At 38.7% G+C, this 24,007-nt stretch overlaps 2 protein-coding genes across 5 annotated transcripts; both read right to left on the bottom strand.

Moving 5' to 3' along the window:
• Positions 1-18: 18 nt before the first annotated feature.
• On the bottom strand, positions 19-18,910 carry LOC306854373 (heterogeneous nuclear ribonucleoprotein L-like). Of its 4 annotated transcripts, XM_079392315.1 has the most exons (15): positions 18,793-18,910; positions 18,204-18,322; positions 17,873-18,110; positions 17,698-17,783; positions 16,634-16,730; positions 14,054-14,126; positions 10,764-10,796; positions 9,972-10,040; positions 9,488-9,744; positions 9,281-9,402; positions 8,636-8,837; positions 8,492-8,549; positions 8,223-8,327; positions 6,243-6,299; positions 20-620 (listed from the first exon to the last, which is right to left on the bottom strand). In XM_079392315.1, the coding sequence occupies exons 1-15, from the start codon at positions 18,877-18,879 to the stop codon at positions 562-564; spliced, it is 1,662 nt and encodes a 553-aa protein (XP_079248441.1). In that variant the 5' UTR covers positions 18,880-18,910; the 3' UTR covers positions 20-561. The 4 variants fall into 4 exon arrangements, with proteins under 4 accessions (XP_079248442.1, XP_079248444.1, XP_079248441.1 ...); XM_079392316.1 differs by lacking the exon at positions 6,243-6,299 and having other exon boundaries at positions 19-620; XM_079392317.1 differs by lacking the exons at positions 9,972-10,040; positions 10,764-10,796 and having other exon boundaries at positions 18,793-18,906.
• Positions 18,911-20,719: 1,809 nt separating this feature from the next.
• LOC306853791 (retinol-binding protein 2-like) lies at positions 20,720-23,654 on the bottom strand. The gene is made up of 4 exons (XM_079391445.1): positions 23,489-23,654; positions 22,221-22,399; positions 21,303-21,404; positions 20,720-20,871 (listed from the first exon to the last, which is right to left on the bottom strand). The coding sequence occupies exons 1-4, from the start codon at positions 23,559-23,561 to the stop codon at positions 20,818-20,820; spliced, it is 408 nt and encodes a 135-aa protein (XP_079247571.1). The 5' UTR covers positions 23,562-23,654; the 3' UTR covers positions 20,720-20,817.
• Between the last annotated feature and the right edge of the window lie 353 nt (positions 23,655-24,007).

Here is a 24,007-nt window from a genome sequence, read left to right as displayed (position 1 = left end):
AGCGGCAGTAGCCATTTTTGAATACGCAGATTATTTCTTTATTAAACTGATTACATTTTATTTTCCAGATTGTAAATAAACACTGGGCAATAACATCCAGGCAGCTCTTGAAAGAAAAAGTTTAAACTGCTGTAAAACATTTTAGAACATGAGTCACAATCGTTCCCTTGCAAAAGCAACAACAACAGAGACCCATTATCGCTATTTTTATTTTACAGTCAAAAAACAAAAAAAGCAGTCTTCTTTACAGAGTGACATTTCTAAAAGTGAGGTGCTGAGCCCACAGCTAACAGTCAATCATGGTAAGCAAATAAAAAAAACAAAAAGGTAACAAAACCAAAATACTGGTACAAAAGCGTTTCAACTCTCCTCTTCCTTTAAAAACAATGAGTTCAGTCAGTTTTACACTCAGCTTGTGTTGCGGCTCAATCAACATTAACTCAACACGTCTGCACACCCACTCACACAAATGAGCCATTAAGGACAATAAAGTAGAAGGAAGGTGAAGTGATGGGGTGACACTGGGACATCATGATGACGATGATGGTGGCAAGATGCTGTTCAGTTTGCATGCTGTGCAGTAGAGAAGCACAGCTTGAGTGTATATGGGTATGGGCCATCTGCAGAGAGAAACAGAAAAACAAAGGATAAGTCCACATTTTTTAACATTAAAGCTGTGTGCGATGGGAAAAGGATTGGATTACGAGTCCGACTCTCTAACCATTAGACCACGACGAAGCAAGAACAGAGATATACACATTACTGTTGCAAATTACAATTGTCCTGTAAAATCAAAAACAGACTATCAGACGTGATCATGAATTCAGTTCTCTTTTGCAGCTTATTGTGTTTGAACGGGCAAATAGACATAGCTGTCAAAATGTGCAGTCTTCACGTGAACACAGTAGTTTATGTCTTAAAAGTAAACAGCTGGGTAAAACACATTTATCTGTATAATGGATCTGTGCATTCGGTCTTAAAGCGACAGCAGCCTAATTTAAATGCTGCTGTGTGTGTCATGAATACTAACAAAAAACGAGAAAAATTACTCGACTAAACTTATATCTTTAATAAGAATCAATTAATATTTGATTCATACAGTGAAGACTATGCAGCATTTTAGGTAGGGCTGCCCCCCCCAATAGTCGACTAATCGTTAGTTGACTAGAAGAGGCTCGCTTGGTCAACCAAAATTTTATTAGTCGCAGAAAAAAATGAAAATCCCACAGGCGAAGTCATGCAGTCTGTGACTGACAGATCGTTAACGGCTGGTCTAATATAGTACATCAGGCAGGACATTCAAAGGATCAAATATGGCTTATCATCTGAAATACGCAAGTAGCAGCTACTTTACATGGTCGTTTAGATTAATCGATTAATTAGTCGATAGATTAATCGAAATAAAAATAGTCGTTAGTGGCAGCCCTAGTACCTTTTATGGAAAAAAGCCATTAAGGAGTCTGAAAGGCTGGAATACACTACGCGACTTTTAAAATCTGAACAGATTTGAAAAAACACTAGGCATCATACACTTACCGACTTGGTAAATAGTGACAAAGGAAAACTGGGCATCATACACTACGTGACCGAGGATCATACACTACCAGACTTTAAATTTGTTCTGATCACAACGAACTCACGCAGAAACGTGCGCCCTGTTGCTAGGAGACGTATGACAAATGAAAACATGCATGATCTAAAATCGGCAGAAAATATCAAACATGTTATCAAACAAGTCTGAAGCTAAAATAATCATAGTCTGTGACCATCATACACTGCACGATTTTCTGTGGAATCACAAACAGCTGTGTCCACCACAGTGCAACAGAGGAAAAAGTACTCCACTGAAACGGTGTCGCGTTCCGAACATTGTTTAAGCGTCATAACGGTATTGTGGCATTTTAAAAATTCATATCATAACATCTTTGTTCTATTGTATGTAAATTGCTTCTTTGTTCTTATTTTTAAATGACAAAATTAAAATAACTTATACAGTATATATATATATATATATATATATATATATATATATATATATATATATATATATATATATATATATATATATATATATATATATATATATATATATATATATACACACACACGTGCATCTAAATAAATTAGAATGTCGTGAAAGTTCATTTTTTTCTTGCAAGTTATTTCAAAAAGTGAAACTTTACATGCAATGAATCTCAAATATATGAAAGTGAAACATTTCAAAAATAATTTTGTTGATTAGCACTTACAGCTCATGAAAGTCAAAAATCAGTATCTCAAAATATTAGAATATTTACATTTGAGTTTCAATATATGACCATCCCTACAGTATAAATTCCGGTATCTCTTGTTCTTTGAAACCACAATAATGGGGAAGACTGCTGACTTGGCAATGGTCCAGAAGACGAACATTGATGCCTCCACAAAGAGGGTAAGTCACAGAGGGTCATAACTGAAAGGAGTGGCTGTTCACAGAGTGCTGTATCAAAGCATATTAAATGCAAAGTTGACTGGAAGGAAGAATTTGGGTAGGAAAAGGTGCACAAGCAACAGGGATGACTGCAAGCTTGAGAATACTGTCAAGCAAAGCTGATTCAAACACTTGTGAGAGCTTCACAAGGAGTGGACTGAAGCTGGAGTCAGTGCATCAAGAGTCACCACGCTCAGACGTCTTCAGGAAAAGGACTACCAAGGCACTTCTGCACTTCATGCTTCCTTCTGCTGACAAGCTTTATGGAGATGCTGATTTCATTTTCCAGCAGGACTTGGCACCTGCCCACACCGCCAAAGGTACCAAAAGCTGGTTCAATGACCATGGTGTTGCTGTGCTTGATTGGTCAGCAAACTCGTCTGACCTGCACCCCATGTGCACCCCATGAATCTATGTGGTATTGTCAAGAGGAAGATGAGAGACACCAGACCCAACAATGCAGATGACCTGAAGGCCGCTATCAAAGCAACCTGTGCTTCCATACCACCTCAGCAGTGCCCCAAACTGATCATCTCCATGCCACGCCGAATTGAGACAGTAATTCATGCAAAAGGAGCCCCTACCAAGTATTGAGTGCATAGAAATGAACAAACTTTTCAGAAGCTGGGGTCGACAATATAAATGGCCTGGTGGCCCGGACGTACTTTTAAAACCGTCAGGGCCACCAGATCGCTCCAACCACTAGCCCGGTGGGGCCAGTAAAAATAATGCCGATTAAAAAAAAGTCTAATTTCACATTAATTACCTGTGGTTCTGTGTTTTGATTTCTGTTAAATCGTCTCGGTAACCACCGCTAACACGTTACGTGATCCGACAGCCTTACAGATGCAGCGGGTTTATGCGCTCCGTCTGCACCGCCTTGCTCGCTCCCATGGTTACGTGCGCAAACTGCACACTGCTGCTCAGCACCTACCTATAGCTACTATTAAGCTAGGCTACATGTTTCTGAAACCCCCATCACCCGGCCAAACGCCGGGTAAAAAAGAGAAGGCAAGGAAGAGAAAATCAAAAAGGAATTGAGGGAAAGCGAAAGGGAATACGAAAAGAAAAGGCAGAGAAAGTTTCAGCCCCAGTGGCGAGACCGCTGGAATTGGCTGGGCTTAGGGGTGTGCGTCTGTGCGATATGACGATTTTTGATCGTGGATGATAAAAATGTCTCCACGATCTGCTTTTGAAGAAATATCGTAGTATCGTGCTACAGCACACATTATGTCAAATACAGTTCTGGTGACTCCGTCTCTATTTACTGTACAACATGACATACAGCAGTAGAGTTACTCTGACAGGACACTGCACTGATTCACGATCGCAAAAGTACATTATTTGCACACAAGCCTTGCTGGTTAAATGTTTAATTCGCGCGCTGGTCTGACGTGCGCTTGTTCTCATACACCTGAAGCACGCGCGCTAAAAAGCCTGTCTAACAGCGCCTGATTACTCAACTAACTTATTTTTTGCGCTAATACTGTCAAAACACACAAGGTTTACATACAGACTCAGTTGGTTATCTCTAAAATAAAAGTAAATAGTTAAGAGAGAAACAGATGCATGCCTGTATATTAGATGCGTGCAGCTCTTAAAGGGACAGGACACTAAACGTGCTGTCGAATGTCATTAAAGGGATAGTTCACCCTAAAATTTAATTTCTGTCATTATTTACTCACTCACGTTGTCCCAAACCACTATTAATTTCTTGTGCTGAACCCAAAAGAAGATATTTTGACGAATGAGGTTAACCAAACAGTTGCTGGTCCACATTGACTTTGATCGTAGGAAAGAAAAATCCTATGGAAGTCACTGTGGACCAGCAACTGTTTGGTTTTCCACCTTCTTCAAAATAGCATTTATGTTCAGCAGAAGAAAGAAACGCATTCAGGTTTAAAACAACTTTTGAGTAAATGATGGTATAAAAATAAAACATTATGACAGAATTGACAGACAGATGACTATTTAGTTTTGGGGGAACTATTCATTTAACGTCAACAAAACAACAAAACGCAAAGAGAAAAATCACTCACTATTCTTGACTGAAAAACTTTAATACAGTTGCTTTAGGAATCAGTCTATGTAGTGTTTTATTTTTATATTTGTTCATTCAATTTCATTGAATGCTCCTGCTAAATACACCTATTTTACCTAAAAATAAACTTTGTTTTATTTGTATATTATGTGTATTTGTAATGTGTATCTTTGTTCTTATTTTTTAATAAGAAAGATAGAATGATGACAAAGATTTTTATCTTTGCCCACTTTGGCCTAAATATCTGCCTTTTTTAAATGTCTAAATGTCTTTTTTTTTGTTACCTTGAAAGGCTTTGTCTTTCTATTTTGGCTGTAATGCTCAGACAACTTGTAAAACCAACATGACAAAGAATCGTGATAAAATCGTGATATTTCTATGATATGATTTCTATGATATGATATTTTTCCCATATCGCCCACCCCTAGCTGGGCTACGATCAAGAAAGAGAAAAAGAGGTTTACTGTGAGCTCTGCAGATCAATGCCCACATATGCAGACAAGTTAGAGAAAAGTTAACGTGTATGAAACCTATGGTATGAACATAATATAATGAATTGCTGTGTGACTACGGAGAATGAATCCTATGCAATAGGTTTATTTGCACTTGTTTCATGTTTTTGCACAGTTTTGCTGCACTTTGCACTAAACCTACCTTAAGAAAAATAAATGTTATTCATGTTGTTCAAGCAAACTGTTCTTTTTCGTGATTATTGGGATCAATACCCGACGCGTTGACCTGGGCCAGTGAACTTCAAAAGACACTAGCCCTAATTTCCCTTATTGTCTACCCCTGAGAAGCCTGACATTTATGTTTAAAATATCCTTTATTGATCTTATGTAATATTCTAATTTGTTGAGTCACACAGCAATTGGTGGGTTTTTGTTAAATGTGAGCCTAAATCATCACAATTAAAAGAACCAAAGACTACTTCAGTCTGTGTGCACTGAATTTATTTAATAAACGAGTTTCACAATTTGAGTTGAATTACTGAAATAAATGAACTTTTCCATGACATTCTAATTTATTGAGATGTGTGTGTGTGTGTGTATGTATATATATATATATATATATATATATATATATATATATATATATATATATATATATATATATATATATATATATATATATACATACACACATACATACATATACACACACACACTCAGCTAAAGAATTATTAGGAACACCTGTTCAATTTCTCATTAATGCAATTATCTAATCAACCAATCACATGGCAGTTGCTTCAATGCATATAGGGGTGTGGTCCTGGTCAAGACAATCTCCTGAACTCCAAACTGAATGTCAGAATGGGAAAGAAAGGTGTTAAGCAATTTTGAGCGTGGCATGGTTGTTGGTGCCAGACGGGCCGGTCTGAGTATTTCACAATCTGCTCAGTTACTGGGATTTTCACGCACAACCATTTCTAGGGTTTACAAAGAATGGTGTGAAAAGGGAAAAACATCCAGTATGCGGCAGTCCTGTGGGCGAAAATGCCTTGTTGATGCTAGAGGTCAGAGGAGAATGGGCCGACTGATTCAAGCTGATAGAAGAGCAACTTTGACTGAAATAACCACTCGTTACAACCGAGGTATGCAGCAAAGCATTTGTGAAGCCACAACACGCACAACCTTGAGGCGGATGGGCTACAACAGCAGAAGACCCCACCGGGTACCACTCATCTCCACTACAAATAGGAAAAAGAGGCTACAATTTGCACGAGCTCACCAAAATTGGACGGTTGAAGACTGGAAAAATGTTGCCTGGTCTGATGAGTCTCGATTTCTGTTGAGACATTCAGATGGTAGAGTCAGAATTTGGCGTAAACAGAATGAGAACATGGATCCATCATGCCTTGTTACCACTGTGCAGGCTGGTGGTGGTGGTGTAATGGTGTGGGGGGTGTTTTCTTGGCACACTTTAGGCCCCTTAGTGCCAATTGGGCATTGTTTAAATGCCACGGCCTACCTGAGCATTGTTTCTGACCATGTCCATCCCTTTATGACCACCATGTACCCATCCTCTGATGGCTACTTCCAGCAGGATAATGCACCATGTCACAAAGCTCGAATCATTTCAAATTGGTTTCTTGAACATGACAATGAGTTCACTGCAGGGCTCCAAACTGCGACTAAAATGGTCGCATTTGCGACCAAAAATATTAATTTGCGAGTGAAGTTTTTGCTGAGGTCGCCACTGGCGACTATATATAATTTGCATGAAAGGACTTTTTTCCCGATTGTTTTGCGCTCACATCTTTTGTTATGTTCACGTATTAAACTTACATAAGACGATGCGCATCAAAGTTTTACTGGAAAAGAGTTTCAAACAGTCCACGTCTCTGCCGCACACAGTCTGCTGAACGCAGTGAGAGAGACCTGAAAGGTGATAATATAAACACCAGTACCCCGCGTCCACACGGTCCGTGTATGCGTCCGGATCTTTAGCACCTCAGTTAAAGCAGCAAGTGAACCCATTATATATTTCGATTTACTACTATAGTATGAAATGAACATGATCAAAAGGTAGGCAATAAGAAAGCCTATAGTACAACTTACTGAAATGTTTTATGGAAAAGCTCATTCAGTGTTTCAAACTGAGGAAATGTATAAAGCTTGTAAACATTGCATTGTAATACATTTACCTCAGAATAACCACTCAGTGTCCATAAACTCATCAGTCAGCTAGAAAAATAACTATAAAGAGGAGCGTTTTGCTATATTCATGCGCTGTTGCATATTAATATTTTTACTTATTGTGTTGTACATGATTCAACTTCTCCTATAAAATTGCATTTTACTAATGAAGAAAAACAGACTGAATGTGTGAAAGACGTGACAACATTTATAGGATGCACTGCACTCAGTTGCCAAGTGATGCTTATGGTCCATGATATTGGTACAGATTCTGTGTAACGAACAATTCTTTGTGACTGTATATTTCAAGTTGTAAAAGACATTTAATTCACTTTAAGTGAACCTTAGTCCCCCGGTCGACCTGATCATCTACAAGATGGATTAAAATGCTGATAAATCCTAGAAAAGATAAGACATAAACGCATGACAAAATGATTGAAATGTTAAAATAGGGGGGAAAAATAAAATGATAATAATTAAACCACTTTTATTCTGTGGCACCTAAAAAAATAATTTGGCGCCTAAGTTTTTCTTTTATAGGAGCCAATGGCTCCTTACTCGATTTTTTTTGTCTGGAGCCCTGCACTGTACTAAAATGGCCCCCACAGTCACCAGATCTCAACCCAATAGAGCATCTTTGGGATGTGGTGGAACGGGAGCTTGGTGCCGTGGATGTGCATCCCACAAATCTCCATCAACTGTAAGATGCTATCCTATCAATATGGGCCAACATTTCTAAAGAATGCTTTCAGTACCTTGTTGAATCAATGCCACGTAGAATTAAGGCAGTTCTGAAGGCGAAAGGGGGTCAAACACAGTATTAGTATGGTGTTCCTAATAATCCTTTAGGTGAGTGTATATATATATATATATATATATATATATATATATATATATATATATATATATATATATATATATATATATATACACGAGTTACAGTGATATCAATTTCTCATATCTTGAAATACATGCATACATTTTTGATCATTTATAAAATTTTGGTTTAATTTTGTAGGACACCCTGACATAACCAATTAATGCCAACAATCTAAAACACATGGTCACTTACTGGGGTTTTTCATCTGGTGATGGTTCATCATAGCAAGAGCTTCCATGGCGTCATTAACAGACTCCCACTCCAGAAGCCCTGACGAACTCCTCTCTGATGTGGAACCTATTCATTAAAGAAAAAGAGGCACTGGACACATTACAATAATGAAGGGGTATGGATGACATTACCAGTTAATAGGGCACACTTCAAATAATTTCATGCTGAGTTTGGCTTTCAATGCCGTTATTTACAACACATCAGTTAAAAGACAGCACATTTTCACATACCTTTAGCTGCAAAAAGTTTGACGTTGGAAGGGCACTTTACCCCAAGTTCTTCACAGACCTGAAAACAGATGAAGGTTGTAAATGTACACATCAAATAACATCATGTGACAAAAAAGGTCCTGACTTCCTGTAATGTGAACTGACCCTGGTAAAGGCATCTGGTGAAGACTCAGGTGCTGCGTTGAAAAAGTGTAGGACGTTGCTGGGGTGCTGAATGCGGTTCTTTGCTGCCTGCTCTGGAGAAGTGAAACGGTTATTTCTGCTCCCGTGAAAGTCTTTGAAGCTGCTGCTCCCGTCTTCCAGCTCATAGGACTGACCGGGCATGATGGCCTGCTGCTTAGACACACTGACACAAAAACATACAAACAAACAGTTGAAATAGTTGTAGTATAGAGTAACATGTATATATATGAATTCATATTTTATTCCATAATTGACAAAGAATTGCATTTTACTTTGATTCCCTTCAAAGTCTTATTACTGCAATATTATAAGGTAAAAAGACAAAACTATTTTAACACTTTGATTCACTCAAATTCGTATATGACCATAAACTAAAAAAATATATAATATCTATGAAAACAAGACAAAATGAAGTATTTTAACACAATGGAGGTATTTTATTGATTTGTTTTTAATGATTAAACATATGTAGCAAAACTGTCAGAAAATATTCAAATAACCTGAAAATATTCTAATTCTTTTATAGAAAATAGATAATCTTGTCAATCAGACTGCTATTACTGCAAAATTAAATAAAAAGAAAAAAAACATCCAATTGGAACGTACCAAACATTGAGCTTCTGATTGAACAGGAAGTTGTTGTTGAGATGTGAGATGGCACGATCCACAGCATAGCAGTCTCCCATCTCCACCATAGCAGCTCCAGGCTTGCTCTTCATGAATTTCACCTACATTTTAAGGGGAAAAGTGGATTTCAGATAAAGTGGTTTGCATTTTCACAGTATCTAACTTACTTTTAGCTGTTCTACATACCCGTTCCACATTTCCATACAGGCAGAAGATGTTGAAGACCCTGTCTGCGTTTATTTTTGAGGGATCCAGGCCATACACCATGATCACCGGTGAGTCTGCATGTGCGCCATATTCACCCGGGGGCGGAGGTGGGGGGCCGTACTGTCCACCGTAACGCTGACTGGTTCCACCACGCCTTGGACCTCCCATGGGCGGCCCCATCCGTCGGCCTTCATAGGGTCCGCTGTAGCTCTCGTCTTGGTATCCGTGATAACCTCCTGAGAATACACAAATGACAAAGACCACGCTGGGGTTGTGGGCAGGATCGGAGTAAACAAACATTTTACACACCCTTCACTTTAGTTTAAGTTTTAATGTCAACACAGCACCATCTTGCTGCCACTGTGATAAATGCACCCCAATTTGTTGTCGTTTTAACATTCAGTCCCCTGTTTGCGAGCAAATCAAGTAAATGTGTTAACGCGTGTGCACCCGCAAGCCTTACCATACTCTGGAGGGTGGTCTCCCAGCAGAGCCGGCTGCCTCTGGCGCTTGTTGGGGTTGGCATTCATATCTGAAGCGAGGGAAGGAAGAAGGCCAAGAAAGGAAACGGGGACGGGTCAAAAAGAGAGGAGAGAGAGAAAAAAATAATGAGTTCGCTGAGAGGCGACAGGACAGGAAACTGACTTTGTTAATGTGATTGAAGGGGACACATAAGATACCAGAAAAAAGGGCAAATAATATTAGGGTGAATCTCACGAAAATGCGAGTTACATTTCACCCCCCCCCAAAAAACATTTGCATTTACTTTTAAATCACAGAATTTTGTATGGTAGCACTTTCGTGACAAATCTAGCCTATTTTCTGCTTAAACTGTCATTATCAATGTCTGAACATCATTTTTTCCGTTTGTATAAAAATACTGCAATGGGACTTAAAAATACTGATACATTTACAGCCGTAGGAGTCTTTTTGAATTACAGTAATGAGATTTGTAACTGAGGTGGGGTTTTTTTATATATTAATGATAATTACAGGGTTCATTTTCTTTATTTAAAATGAATTTCATTTTTTCGATTTCAGGGTGAAATGTCATGTTACGACAGGTTTCGTGAGACTGACCAATGAAATTATTACTTACAAACCTGTTTATCACAGCCAGCTGACTAATAAACATACAGGATTTATTTTGGGGTGTACCAGCCCCGAACAAACTGCTGTGACAATGTAATTATGTCATATTATGTTTGGGAGTGTGTGGGTGGAGGAGAACAGAATGCCTACTGCAGACACACACCTTGATTGCCCCCATTGCCATCAGCCTCTGCACCTGTTCAGGTACACACAGTGCAAACATCAATCTCACGGACATTTATGAACAATCACATAACAGGTTTCTTACTCCATTTAGGATCTTAAATGCTTAGGGCACCAAGCCTTTATTAACGTTGCTTTTAAAGAAAGACACAACTGAAAGTGATGGCAGGCCTCTCTTCTCCTACACCCCCTTTACCACCAAAATGGTGCTGGTGATCGTGCTCAGCTGGGTCTCAAAATGGACTCATATTTTTACTACTTACTACTTTTGAAAATACACTTTTATATTTAAAGCAATTCTGTGACTGTGTAATCACAAGCTAGCATTGATGTAACTGCCAAAAGGTTATTTAATTATATTTAAAAAAATTTAAGTAGTTGGGCAGCTCTGGAAATTTAGAAACATGATAATTTTGCGATCTAGTTCTGTTTTACATTAGGCAGACTGATTAACCGTTTTGAAAACTGGTTCAAAGACTATCTCATCCCTCAACCAATGATTCTAAGCCCAAAGAATACTTCAGCTTTGAAGCGAAAGCTCAGCGCATGCGTACAGCCGAACACAGCATTTCAAAGTATACTACATTTGACAGCATGCGCAAACACGGGCGACTGACACGCGCACAGGAAAGTTTCATCACTGTCTATTGTCTGTGCAATTTCTCTCCAGAATTTACGACCGATAAAATGTCTTTGTACTTGTCAACGCAGCTGTATACTGTTGCTTGCATTTGCTATAGATTGTTGTCCCATCTCATCCATTTCTATTTAAAAAAAATTTTGCAATTACAAAACAGTGTTGCCACCTTGTGGAGCAACTTTTTAATGCAAAAAATATTGCCGCATATGAGAAATTAATATATGCATTGTTAGAAAAGCTATACACACGTACAGTATTATGAAGAAGAAATTTACACTGAACACTAAGCACACTCTACCGAATGCATAAAACTCAAGTATATTTTGGGCATAGTGGGCCATCTTATTATTAGTGTAAACACACAAAATGGTGCTAGGGTTGGGAACTAGCGCCCTGTTGGTGGAAAAGGGGTACTAATAATGCAAAATATCTCTGAGGATCACAAGTATAATAATGTTGCTCACAGAAGACCAACCAACCCATCCCAGGAATATACATTTTAATGCACCTTGCTGAACTACATCAATTGGTAGCCCAATGAGGAAGACAAAAAAACACAACAACACTCAACTGGGGAGGAAAAGATCAAGTTATTCAAACATTTGGTCAAACACCCCCATGAAACATTAAGCGTATCACTCCAAGACAACAGAAGCTTGGGGTTACTTACAGTACAAACGCAAGGGTTGGGGGTTGAAGGATGGGGCAAGTAGTAAATGCTGTAAATTAGCCACCGTTGAGCGTCTTCATGACATCCTCCTCCATATCGCACTTAAGAACTTTCCATTTCTTCCCCCCACCAGTCCATTCCACTGATTTCCCAAGTACTCTTCCTTGTTTCAGATGGGTTTCAATGCTCCACTGATGCCACAGCACGCACGCCGTATTCTCATTTCAATGCCTGTCTTCCCATGGTGGTTGAAAAGCTGGAGCAATTTATGCCCAATTCAGACTGACTGGTACTTCCACTAGAGACACAAAGCCAACCTGCATCATACGGAAGGTGTTACAGTAGTCAAGCGACTGGAAAAAAAGGGAACAAATGTCACATATTGACAGAAAGAGAGAGGAAGAATCGTGAAAGGGAAGGACTAGAGGAGGACGACACATGTTGGGGGAAAAGAGCGTATCTGAAACACCAGCCTCCGGGGCAGAATGTCAGGGCTTAACTGAGTAAAAAAAAACTTGACGTGTCGGCTGTCTGCATGTCAGTGCGTCTGCTTGTCGAAATGTTGTCTGCAGTGTCTTCGGTGTCTCGAGTGGTTTAGTGTCATCAGCTGTTGACGAGTGAAGAATCAGGCATGTCGATTTGTAGGTGTCGGGGTTTGTGTTGTAACGATCGGCACGGCGAGAGAGAAAGACGACGTACCCCAGAAAAGACAGACAGGTTCAGAAAGGCTGTTTGTCTGTGGACGTCAGCAGTTTGACATGAATGAAGAGAAGAGGTCTGTTTGCATTGTGTTGTGGTGTCACTTGAGGATGCGTGTCAAAATCATCCCTTGTTAGCAGTGAGGTTAAGGTGGAGTGTGTCTTGCTCTTGACCCGTAAAAAACAACGGGAGAAAGTTGAATGGGTGTGGGAGCCATAACTACTTGCACCGACAACCCCAAATCCTTCAATGTCTTCGCTGGCAGTGTCATTTCTGTAGGAGGTGATGAGTGCTAAATGTTGTATGATCAGGTGTTTGTCAGGATGCCTTGCAGTTTTTCACGAGAGTAAAATGAGTGTTTGTCCTTCTGGAGAAATATTCTCGCAGGTATAGGAGGCAGTTGTGGTTTGATGACTGGTACAGTGGTGGAAGTCTGAGGCACTTGTGTATCCAGTGAAATCTAGGAAATGTCCCCCAGTGTCCAGATGTATTAAGTGTTCTGTTGTTGCACTTGTGTGGGGCAAATGGCCGGAGTGAGCACCAAAGAACATCTTGTTCAAAAGATCATTGGGTCGTTAACCTGCAATTAGTTTGCAAAAGGAATTTCTTTGGGCACACCATTGGCAGCCAAGAATACCCACGGCCAAAATCACGAAATCATAATTGTCCCCATTTACTTTTAATACGTTATTCGTTGTTTTGTGAACAATTTATCAAAGTATGTTATTCCAAAGAACAACATATCACAACATAGCACTGCTCGAAAAAGACTTTCATCATCAAGCCCTATTATTTTTCAAACTTTTTTCAGAGTCTAATAAATTCCCAATAGACAAAATCAAGTCCCCCTCCATTTTTCTTCTTCTTAAATATTACTTCACCTGGAAAAGTAAAATGGGTTGTGAACATAGTTTCATGTTAACCGTAAAAGGTGTCTGATAATCTGCCCTTTATGGTGCTAACCCAGTAAGCCAATTGCCCCTCACACTACTGGCATGTGACAGGCTTTGCTGGAAAAGGAAGCTTGTGAGATATCGGCAGGACAACATTCTGAGGAAGCCTTAGAAAGACCACATTGATACAGCTTTACCTTCCCCTCTGAGAGTCACGAAAACGTGGTGTAGACGTTGGTATGCCTAACACTCAGCACAGGGGAGGTGAAGCAGCGGATTCATTGCGTCCCAATCCCACCCACTTATTTTCCCCACAGTGGCAGTAAGGGCGCAGACAAATGTCAGAGCAGATGTAGAGTAAACGGTACCTTGGCTGCTCAGGTTCGGATTGGTGTAGTCCCATGTGTCCTGGTCATTCTTGAACACATTAAGGCGTGTTGGCTAAGAGTAAAAAAAGTAAATAAAATAAATTCAATAAAAATTATCTTTCTACTAGTTGAGTAGGGATGGGTGATATTGAGTGTTAACTTAAATGTCATATTAAAAGGTCATATGATGCGATTTCAAGTTCTCCTTTCTCTTTGGAGTGTTACAAGCTGTTTGTGCATAGATGAGATCCCTAAAGTTGCAAAGACTAAAGTCAAACCCAAAGAGATTCTTTATAAAAGTTAGGACTCGTCCACGCCCCCACGTGTCTACGTCACGATGTGGTAATATTTGCATAATGCCACCCAAATGTTCACGCAAATGAAAGGCGGCGTTGTTTCCGTAACCGCAGTAGTGTCGATGCAGCCATGACAGGGAGACGCTGTGTTTCTATGCGAAAGCAAAAGCACTTTATTTGGCCTTCCGAAAGTAGATGCATTTAGGAATCATTGTTTAAAATTGGTTTACAGCACAACCCAAATGTTCGAATTTTATGGACAACAGTTTCGTGAACCTAGTAGAGTACAAGGTTGGCTATGCACAAAGGCGACTTTGCTTCGCTTCTGAATCAGCGACTGCAAGTAAGTTTTGTTATTAGTTCAAATATTTGCTATTGACTGTTCAAATGCGGACTTTTGCACGTAACGCGTTGCGTGTGTGGGGGGAACAGGGTCACTTCACAGCGTGTACAGTACGTCAGAAATAATCTCAACCGCGGCTTGTGTACTGCAAATACTCGACTCTGTCTGCGACTGTTGCCCTTTCGGGCTTGAACTCATGGTAAAACTAATTTGAAAGCTGAAGCTCGTGATTATGGTAAGGGACGTTACATTACCGACGCATGCTTGTGGTGTTCGGCCAATCACAATGCACTGTCAGTTGGCCAATCAGAGCAGACTGCACTTGTCGGAAGGAGGGGCTTTGTAGAAAACGACACGTTTGAGAGAGGAGGGGCATAGAGGACCTACAATAATGTACAGTATTTGAAAAATAATGTTTTTTTTTTTTTTTTACATTAAAGCATGTCAACATATTCTGTTACACCAAATACACAAAATAATGATCTTTAAAATTGCATCACATGACCCCTTTAAAATGTGTGTAAAAAAATAAGTCAATAAATACAGTATTTGATTATTATGCATTAGTGTGTTTATTATCAGGGGTGCAAACTTGTCAGGGGTGAAAAAGGTGATAAACTAAAATGTTAAGGCCGAGACTGAGGAGCATTTTACCAAAGGGTAGCGAACTGACGTAGCGACAACGTAACTTACAATCTTCATAGCAACAGCAGACTCACGCAAAAAACAACCCCCCCCCCCCCCCCAAAAAAAGCAGCCTTGTCGCGGTAATAACCATTTAAACTGGAACACCATAATTTACAGCAGATACAAATGCATTCCGTCCAGTTCTTAATTTAACTTAAACTTAATTTAGTTAGCTACAAACAGGCTAATCTAACCACCAACATAGTCCAATTACTTACGCCAAATATGACGTCATCGCGGTGTTGGAAGTTCGCGCAACGTCTTTTCGCATGGCAGTGTGCACGGCATTTTTTGTAACTTTCCGCGCAGCTCCACTTCCGAAGATGCACAAGTTCTGGGCAATTCTAGCCGAACATGCACGTCTGTGCCAGCATTTGTGTTAAACAGAAGCAGTTTAATGTGAAGTTCAAATTCCATCAGGTGCTTCTTTTTTTTTTTTATACACTATTTGCTTAAAGTTGTCTTGTGCTTGATGCGAAATAAACCCAAAAGTTTAAGATTATTTTCATCAGTTCATGAAGAAATTGTTCATTCTACTCATTCATCACGCGAGGACAATTACTCCAGGGGCGACCCTGTCGTTTCAAAGAACAGTACAAAGGCGAATGCGACAAGTATAAAAGCCTCGTCCGTTTGGGAAGGTGCACGCGCAGTCAGCGGAGGCTCATGAAGCGGAGCCAGGCGAAAGTATAAATCCCGCTTTATGCGTGGTATGACAGCAGAATAGGTTCTATTATATTTTGTCGCGCCGCTCGTGTCTGGTGTCAGGCTTCAGGAGTGAGATTGGTTGGATGAGGGAAAGAACATTAAGGTAAGCCAAATAGAGGCAGAGTAGGTCCATTCCTTTGCCAACAGGGGGAAAAAACGCTACAGGTGACATAACACAGATAAGTCTTGTAACCGACTGTTGAATGTGAGACGTCTTCTGTGTGTAATGTTGTGTCACAGATCCTGCACTATCTATTAGATTATTGATTTTTTTCATTACACTATGCACCCAAAGGATTGCATTCAATTTCGTTGTACTTGTACAATGACAAAGATATTCATTCATTCTGATTATTATGTATTTGTGCATTTTTACAGTTGTACTTCTTGCTTCAAGATTTTAACTCTAACTGGCTACAAAATAAATGTTTCCTCTAAAACCACATTTTTAAGCCATTCAGAACATGCAGAGTATTGTGAAATGTCTGAAAAATAATGTGTGAATTATTGTAGCATTATCACCCAGTAAATTTAGATGAACCTCACCTTGGCATACTCGATCTTTAGTGTGCAACAGCCAGAGTATATATCAGCCCCATTGAGTGAGGCCTTGGCCCTTTGGGCACTCTGAACGGAATCGAATGTGTGAGGAATTAAAGAAAAACAAAGGTAATCTTGTGTTCCCTGACTACAGAGGTTACTATTTAAGTATTCATGGTAAGCAACATGCTTTAAAGGGTTAGTTCACCCAAAAATGAAAATATTATCATTAATTACTCACCATCATGTCGTCACCCTCAAACCCGTAAGACCTTTGTTCATCTTCAAAACACAAATTAAGATATTTTTGATGAAATCCGAGCGCTCTCTGACGCTCCATAGACAGCAAGGGTACCACAATCAAGGCACAGAAAGGTAGTAAAGACATTATTGAAATAGTCCATGTGACATCAGTGGTTCAACCGTACTTTTATGAAGCTACGAGGATACTTTTTTCTCTCCCTATAGGGCGCCATATCATGTGCATACAAGGAGTGTTCGACGTCAGCTGCACCACACGCATTCGACATGTACATGCAGGAAAAAAAATAAGAAAATCACACGCATGCATCATGATACTCTCCAAAATGGTGCCCTAGGGTGATGCGGGGGAGAGGAATTGTTGAATAAAGTTATTTTAGTTTTCATTTAACACAAAAAGCATTCTCGTAGCTTCGTAAAAGTACGGTTGAACCCCTGATGTCACATGGACTATTTCAAGAAGGTCTTCACTACCTTTCTGTGCCTTGATCGTGGTAGTACCCTTGCCGTCTATGCAGGATCTGAAAGCTCTCGGATTTCATCAGAAATATCTTAATTTGTGTTCCGAAGATGAACAAAGGTCTTACGGGTTTGGAGCGACATGAGGGTGAGTAATTAATGATAATATTTTCATTTATGGGTAAACTACCACTTTAAGTTAAATGGTTTGGACAGAAACTTCCTAAAAAGCATGTAAAACATTCATAGTCCACATACAGTATGAAAGCGCAATGACTCGTGAACACAAATTACAGCTAGAAGAACCTATCAAACAGCTTTGATCTGCAGTCTGAAACAGTAAAGGATATTCCACCATGGCCTGGACACCATTCTTCCTAAAGATGACGATTCTTTGAACAGGACCACAGTTGTTGCAAATAGTATAGAGAACATCCTGTAGAACAACAAAAACATTAGTGTTAAAAAATCTCATTTGTATAATAAAAAGCATCAATAATATTACACAGTGGATGTGTGCATTACCGTGGTAATAGGATAAATGGGGTTCATGATTGTCAATAGCAAGACATTATTAACACTGCGGGAATCATCAGGGTCACCCGGCCTGGATATCTTCTGACTGGTAGAGTAGTTTACAAACGCAGGATGTCCGGCGATGTAGATCTGGTTGTCGTTGGCATAAGTAACAGCATTGCAAGACCCATTCATATCCTCGTATTCAACAAGGGCTTGACGCTTCTTAGGCATGAGTACGACATAACTGCAGAGAGATGGAGAGAGATGATCCTCAATGCATTTCACTACAAGCAGGGTCACGGTATGGCACAACCGACAAAGATGCAGCACAAGTTACCTGATGGTTCCAAACTCTTGCAGGGCTTCAACGATGTCGGCCTCCAAAACTCCGTCCACTAAGCCTCGGACATGCACCACGAGAGAGGGGAGGGTCTTGTGCGGGTCAACATAGTCCTCCTATGAAATAAATCACCACATCAGTCCAGTAAACTGGCATAAGTCTAACAAGAAAAATCATCTAAACAAACACACACTTTGTGCATGCGGTGTATATTGTCCTTCGTGAGTACGTTCTATAAATAAATATACATTCATTGTCATAAATTATATTTTCCCTCTCGTTGAGATTAATCACGAATTCATCTGCGTTTACATAATCCATTCATTCAGCATTCTATCAGAATATATGTGTGGCGTGAAAAATACTGGCTTTTCTTACTAATATGTTACATCAACATTTGCTACATAATCATTTTATGGTTTCATGAGTGTGTTTTTGGTGCAGAAACATCAGTGTGTTGTTGCTCAATTGTTTGGTTAGCTTGTTTGCTAACTAGTGCTGTGTTAGCCAGCTAGCTAACTAAAGAGAAGTCAGATAAAGTCTGTAATAAAATAACGGATAGTGAGTAAGCAAAGAGTTGTCTTACGGTCGCCATTCCCCCCTCGTTTTCCGTTTTTTGACGTTTTGTTGCTCTGCCGCCTTCACTGTAGTAGCGGGCCGTCTGCGTCGCCATGTTGTCCCGTTACGATTCACGCGCTTCAAAATGAAATGGACGAAAACTACAGAAAATGGGACAGGCGGGGGCGACGCCTTCCGGAGGAGAACCGCGAATATTACTGGCGGACGAGAACTGTCAATCACCTCTGTAGACCAATGAAAACAGCGTGGCTGTACGTCGAGGCCAATGATTGGACGCTACAGTAGTTCAGCTTCTACCAGAGCGTTGATACGGAAGCGAAGCACTAGTGTATTATAATAATAATAATAATGTGCTGCTGTCTCCACCACGACTTAACTTTCCTGTGATCTAACATTACAATAAATTGATTACGAACATTTCCTCACAGTTTAACTACAAATGTGCAAGCTTAAAAAAGATTGAGATGTAAAAAAAGACTGAATATTCATTGTGTTAATTTAATATATTAACAATCATCAGGAGGATAATAAATTAAATGAATATACAAACAAATAAATGAATAGGGCCAGTGACATAAACTTGTGATCTGTTCATCAATTTATTGAACTCAAACAATAGCCACAAATTCTCCAAAAGATAGGCTAGTTATGTTCCTTCAAGTCTATTCTTCAGCTTAAGAACACATCTAGTATACAAGGTATTTTTACATCATTTAGCCTACAAAGCATAATTTATGTGTCAAATACAGACTTACACAGTACCAAAAGCAGGCAGAACTGAATAAAATAAATCTCATCAGTCAAAGGGTTCATTTTGGAAGCCCTAATGACTTGTATTTACATTTAGGTTATATTAATGACTTCAATGTTATTTTGCAAGCATAAACAAATATATTCCCTTAAATTGGCTTGTTTTATTTTATTATGAGATGTTCAATATGCTGAACAGGTGACACATCAGTTAAATGTGGTGTATTTGCTATAGGTAGGGTGTAATATGATAAGGTTATGTGTTGGAGGCTAGCAGAGAGCGTCACGTTTTATTATTGAGCAAAACACTATGAGCAGTGGTGGGCCTGCATTGTTGTTTTCACACACTTTCTATTTGTTTTAATTCCATTTATCTCTGCACTGCATAGATTAGAGACCCTTTTACAGTAGCTACAGGCTGTAAAATGTAAAAACTCTTTTCATATTTGAGAAGCTAGAACAAAACACTTTTTGACAGTCGAGGGCAGCAAAGAGTCAAAGTTTCCGAATCTGAGCTAAACCTGTCCGGTCCTGCTCCTGGATGGCCTGCATTCTTCTGTTTGGCTCCAACTTCCTCCACTAGTTTTGTTTTGAAGTTTTTAGTGATCCCAAAGACCTTAATTAGCTTGTTCAAGTGCGTTAGTGCTGCAGTGATAACTTATTTTTGTAGGCCAACCTGAAAGGCAGCAACGTCCCGGTTCCCTCAACAAAAAGTGTTTTTCTTTTTTACCATCGGCTTTCGGATTATTGCAGAAATTAAGCTCTGGGATCAACAAGCATTTATGATTCTTACACATATTTGTTCATCATGATATCCGTAACAACTTTTATAAGCCTTAATACAATCAGCAGAAGTATAATGTACTATAATGTATCATAAAAAACAGTACTATACTATAAATATATGGCAATATATCATCACTATTTCTTTGAAAAATATCTATTTTTTATATCTATTCCGGCTTGAGAAAGGTTAAGCTTATAGTCCAATGCATCCACACCCATTTCTGGCTAAATCATATCAAATGATATGAATCATATGAACTTTGATATACTGGTCTCAATAAAACACACCTATCATTAAATTGCATTATTCACCTTTTGATGGGAGTTATTATTAATTATTAATTAACAGTGAGATTATCAGAAACTGCATTGAAATTCTCCCACACGGAGCACCAAATGAGTGTATTTAGTTGAAGCTGTTTATTAAAATTGATTTAATAATTATACACAGCATAACACCAAACAGAGGTGTGAATATCCTGGTATTTATTGAGCATTAGTTTTTCTTCTTGAAGACTTGATGGCAAACTTTGTCCTGACAATGGATCTCCTAAAACGAGAGAGTGATTAGCATGATAACTGGATACACTAAAATATTCATTAATATTCACTTAAAAAGTGCCAAATTGAAATTGTGACAAAAAGTTACAGTATCACCATGTTTATTTGGGTATGTATAATGAACTTGGGGTGTCATGTATGCCAGCAGAATGGTATATTTTATTATAATAATTCAGTACCATGTTATATAATAAAGTACCATCGTACGCCTTAAGCATATGGTTAGGTATGTTTTGAAGCATGTCTGCTAGTTTGAGCTGGTTTAAGCTGGTCCAGCACATGACCAGCTAAGGACCGGCTCATGACCAGCACTTGACCAGTTTAAACCAACTCAAACCAGCATATGCTGGATTTTTCAACAGGGTAAACATTGATTTCTCCCTTTGCTGATTAATCAGTTGTACAGGTGCAGTTCTTTACCAAGTGAAGCAGGTCTCCTTCAATCCATTGCCTCCAGCCACGGTTCTCCTTTTCTCCCTTTTGCACACACACCAGTTTATCACCATCCCACTTCACCAAGGTCTGAAACAAAGATTTCAGGATTTTGTCAGTGTAAAAGATGAGTACTCTCATATATGGGACACCCCCACTCATGTACGGGACCCTGAGCTGCACCTTTATGACATTAAGAGTCAAATATTATAGTTAAATTAGAACTATATAGAACGTGCCAAAGTGCATTAAAACAGCATATTTACTGTATTTATAATTCAATGCATTGAAATACACAGTATTTAGGCCTAAATGTAAGATTTATTATTTGAATCAAAATTTCCACTCGTTTGGATAACGCACATTTAATATAAACAGACTTAATAAACTTCATGTAATTTGTGAAACCAGCAAGAGTAAGATTTCTGCTAAAGAATCATTATTAACTGCTTTCATCTATTTGATGCATGTTTTCAAAATGCATTTATTCAGATCGTTTAGAGTCATCAGAAATCTGTTCAGTGTAAAAACAATGACATTTATTCAGTTAAAAAGGATGAACATGGTTATAGTATGCAGAAAAAGCAATAATTAGTTCATGTATGAGATTAAAATAAATTGGATTTATATTTAAGTAATATTACAGAAATACTTACCTTATACCTTCATTTATGCATCAAATTGATTAGTTTATATTAAAAATGTAAATCGCTGTTTATTTTATATGCAACTCAAATACATCAATCTAAAATATTCTTCAATGGTGTATAGCAAGCATGGTATTACCATCTGATTCAAGACTATGCCACTATAGTATATTTTTCTGATAAGTCAGAACAAGAAGGGAAAACAACAACAGCACAGGGGTCATGTGACCTTGGACTTTGTTGCATTTTGGACAGCTACCTTAACCATTCTGTTGTCCAGGGCTTTTGTGTGCTCCTCAAACTCCTCCCCGATGATGAAATCGACCTCATAGTTTCTGAAGGTGCTCAGTGTTTTGGTCTCAAATTTGTCTCCGTTCTGCACAATGACTTTAGTCTGTTTGAGATGCACTGCGATCTTACGGGTGGCAAAGTCAATATCTGTAGGGGAGGAAAAGAATGATATAGTAAAGCCTTGAAAAGGAAAAATCAGTACAGCATCTCAGTGGTATCTCACTGATATCAGTTCGACGTCAATATTAGTCAAGACTTGATCAAGATGCTGTTTGGATGGCAATTTCTTCCAGTGATGATTGGGTGAAAATAAGAAGTTAATCCCACATTCAAATTGGTTTAATATGTAAGTTTTCTGCAACAGCAGTTTCCACTGGGAATGCATGAAAGTAGTGAAAGGAAGCTTTGGACGCTGTAGAAACAGGGCCATATTTCATCTGTGATGCAACAGACGGACAGAAATGCCCTCACATATATTCATACGCTGGGACAAAGGTGGCCGAAGTGTTCAAGTGCGCTCATCTCCCACCTTTATCAAAGCCACTGATAAGATACTATGACCTTGCATGAACTTTGATCCTGAAAAAGCAACCATTTATTGATTAATTTCTTGCACAAGTAAACAATCAATGTTTTTTTTTCATTTAAAATAATTTATTAAATAAGGAATCCATATTTATCTATTTTCCTCATATTGCTATAATAGTCTGTTAAGTGCAATGATAAAAATCTGTGGCAAAATGAATATTTTTCACGTTAGACCCCAGTGCATGCACGATGCATGAAACACTAATATCTTGCACGACATCCTCTTTTTTTGATTTTGCAGCAACTGCATTTTCATTTTCAAGTTTATGGTTTTTATACTTGATTTTATTACTGTTAATGTTTATTTCAGGTAATGCGTGTTTTGTTATGATATTAGTTGTAGTTAATTATAATAACCCATATAAAGTCTCAAATATTAAGCGAGGACATGCATTCAAATGAATATTGACAGAATATGACAAAAAAGTGACATGAAATGTCTAACTCTATTCCACTGCACTACATTGTCTTCTTTAGCCCATGATTTTGCAACAATTGTACTATCATTTATGCAGGGTTACAGTGAACTCTGTCCACTAAGAACAAGATAATGTAGATACAAGAACCCGATCTGCATCTCTGGAGAGTAAATGCTCCTGCTGATAACTATAGGACTCCAGTAGGCATTCAGTAATAGAAATCACATACCCAAAGCTTTCATGTAATCCTCAAAGTTGTCATTGCTGACCATCTCCCACGTTCCATTGAAATCAGCCGGCATTGTGAAGCTGGAGGTTGTGTGTATGTGTGTGAGAACAATATAGATTAAGGTGAGCCACGGCCTTCTATAGCTGTGTGTGGGATTAAATGAACCGTAGGTACAGAGTTCTTTTGATAAGACTCTTTATCTTCATTGAAAAAGGGGTGGGCTTTAGAAATGGGATGTTCTTGTGACAGCTTTTAATATGGTCTGAGAGAAAGATACAGACATTTGTGCAGATATTGCAGTCGTCATGTCAATTTAAAGCTGTGACAGCAGTATCCCACACTTTGTAATGCTATACTTCCTCATAACTATTTTAATCAGCAGTTTTCAAGTAAACATGTAGAATAACTGTGCATTAGATTTCTAATGTTTAAAGCAATTACAGCATTCTTTGGAACAATCCCAAATTTAAAGTTCAATAACAACTTATACTGATTTTTTTTTATTATTAATTTATATAT

The sequence above is a fragment of the Barbus barbus genome, assembly GCF_936440315.1.
Source record: "Barbus barbus genome assembly, chromosome: 34".
In the NCBI taxonomy this organism is placed as follows: Eukaryota; Metazoa; Chordata; class Actinopteri; order Cypriniformes; family Cyprinidae; genus Barbus; species Barbus barbus.
This window is presented reverse-complemented; position numbering and strand designations above follow the sequence as displayed.

Coding starts and splice junctions, on each gene's coding strand:
- LOC306853791 (XM_079391445.1), bottom strand. CDS start 23,561: ATGCCGGCTGATTTCAATGGAACGTGGGAGATGGTCAGCAATGACAAC. Junction 22,400..23,488: donor GGATTACATGAAAGCTTTGG/GTATGTGATTTC, acceptor CCTCCCCTACAG/ATATTGACTTTGCCACCCGT. Junction 20,872..21,302: donor AAGGAGACCTGCTTCACTTG/GTAAAGAACTGC, acceptor CTCTCGTTTTAG/GAGATCCATTGTCAGGACAA.
- LOC306854373 (XM_079392315.1), bottom strand. CDS start 18,879: ATGGCGACGCAGACGGCCCGCTACTACAGTGAAGGCGGCAGAGCAACA. Junction 9,403..9,487: donor TGTATGGAAATGTGGAACGG/GTATGTAGAACA, acceptor CTTAAAATGTAG/GTGAAATTCATGAAGAGCAA. Junction 8,550..8,635: donor CACCAGATGCCTTTACCAGG/GTCAGTTCACAT, acceptor ATCTGTTTTCAG/GTCTGTGAAGAACTTGGGGT.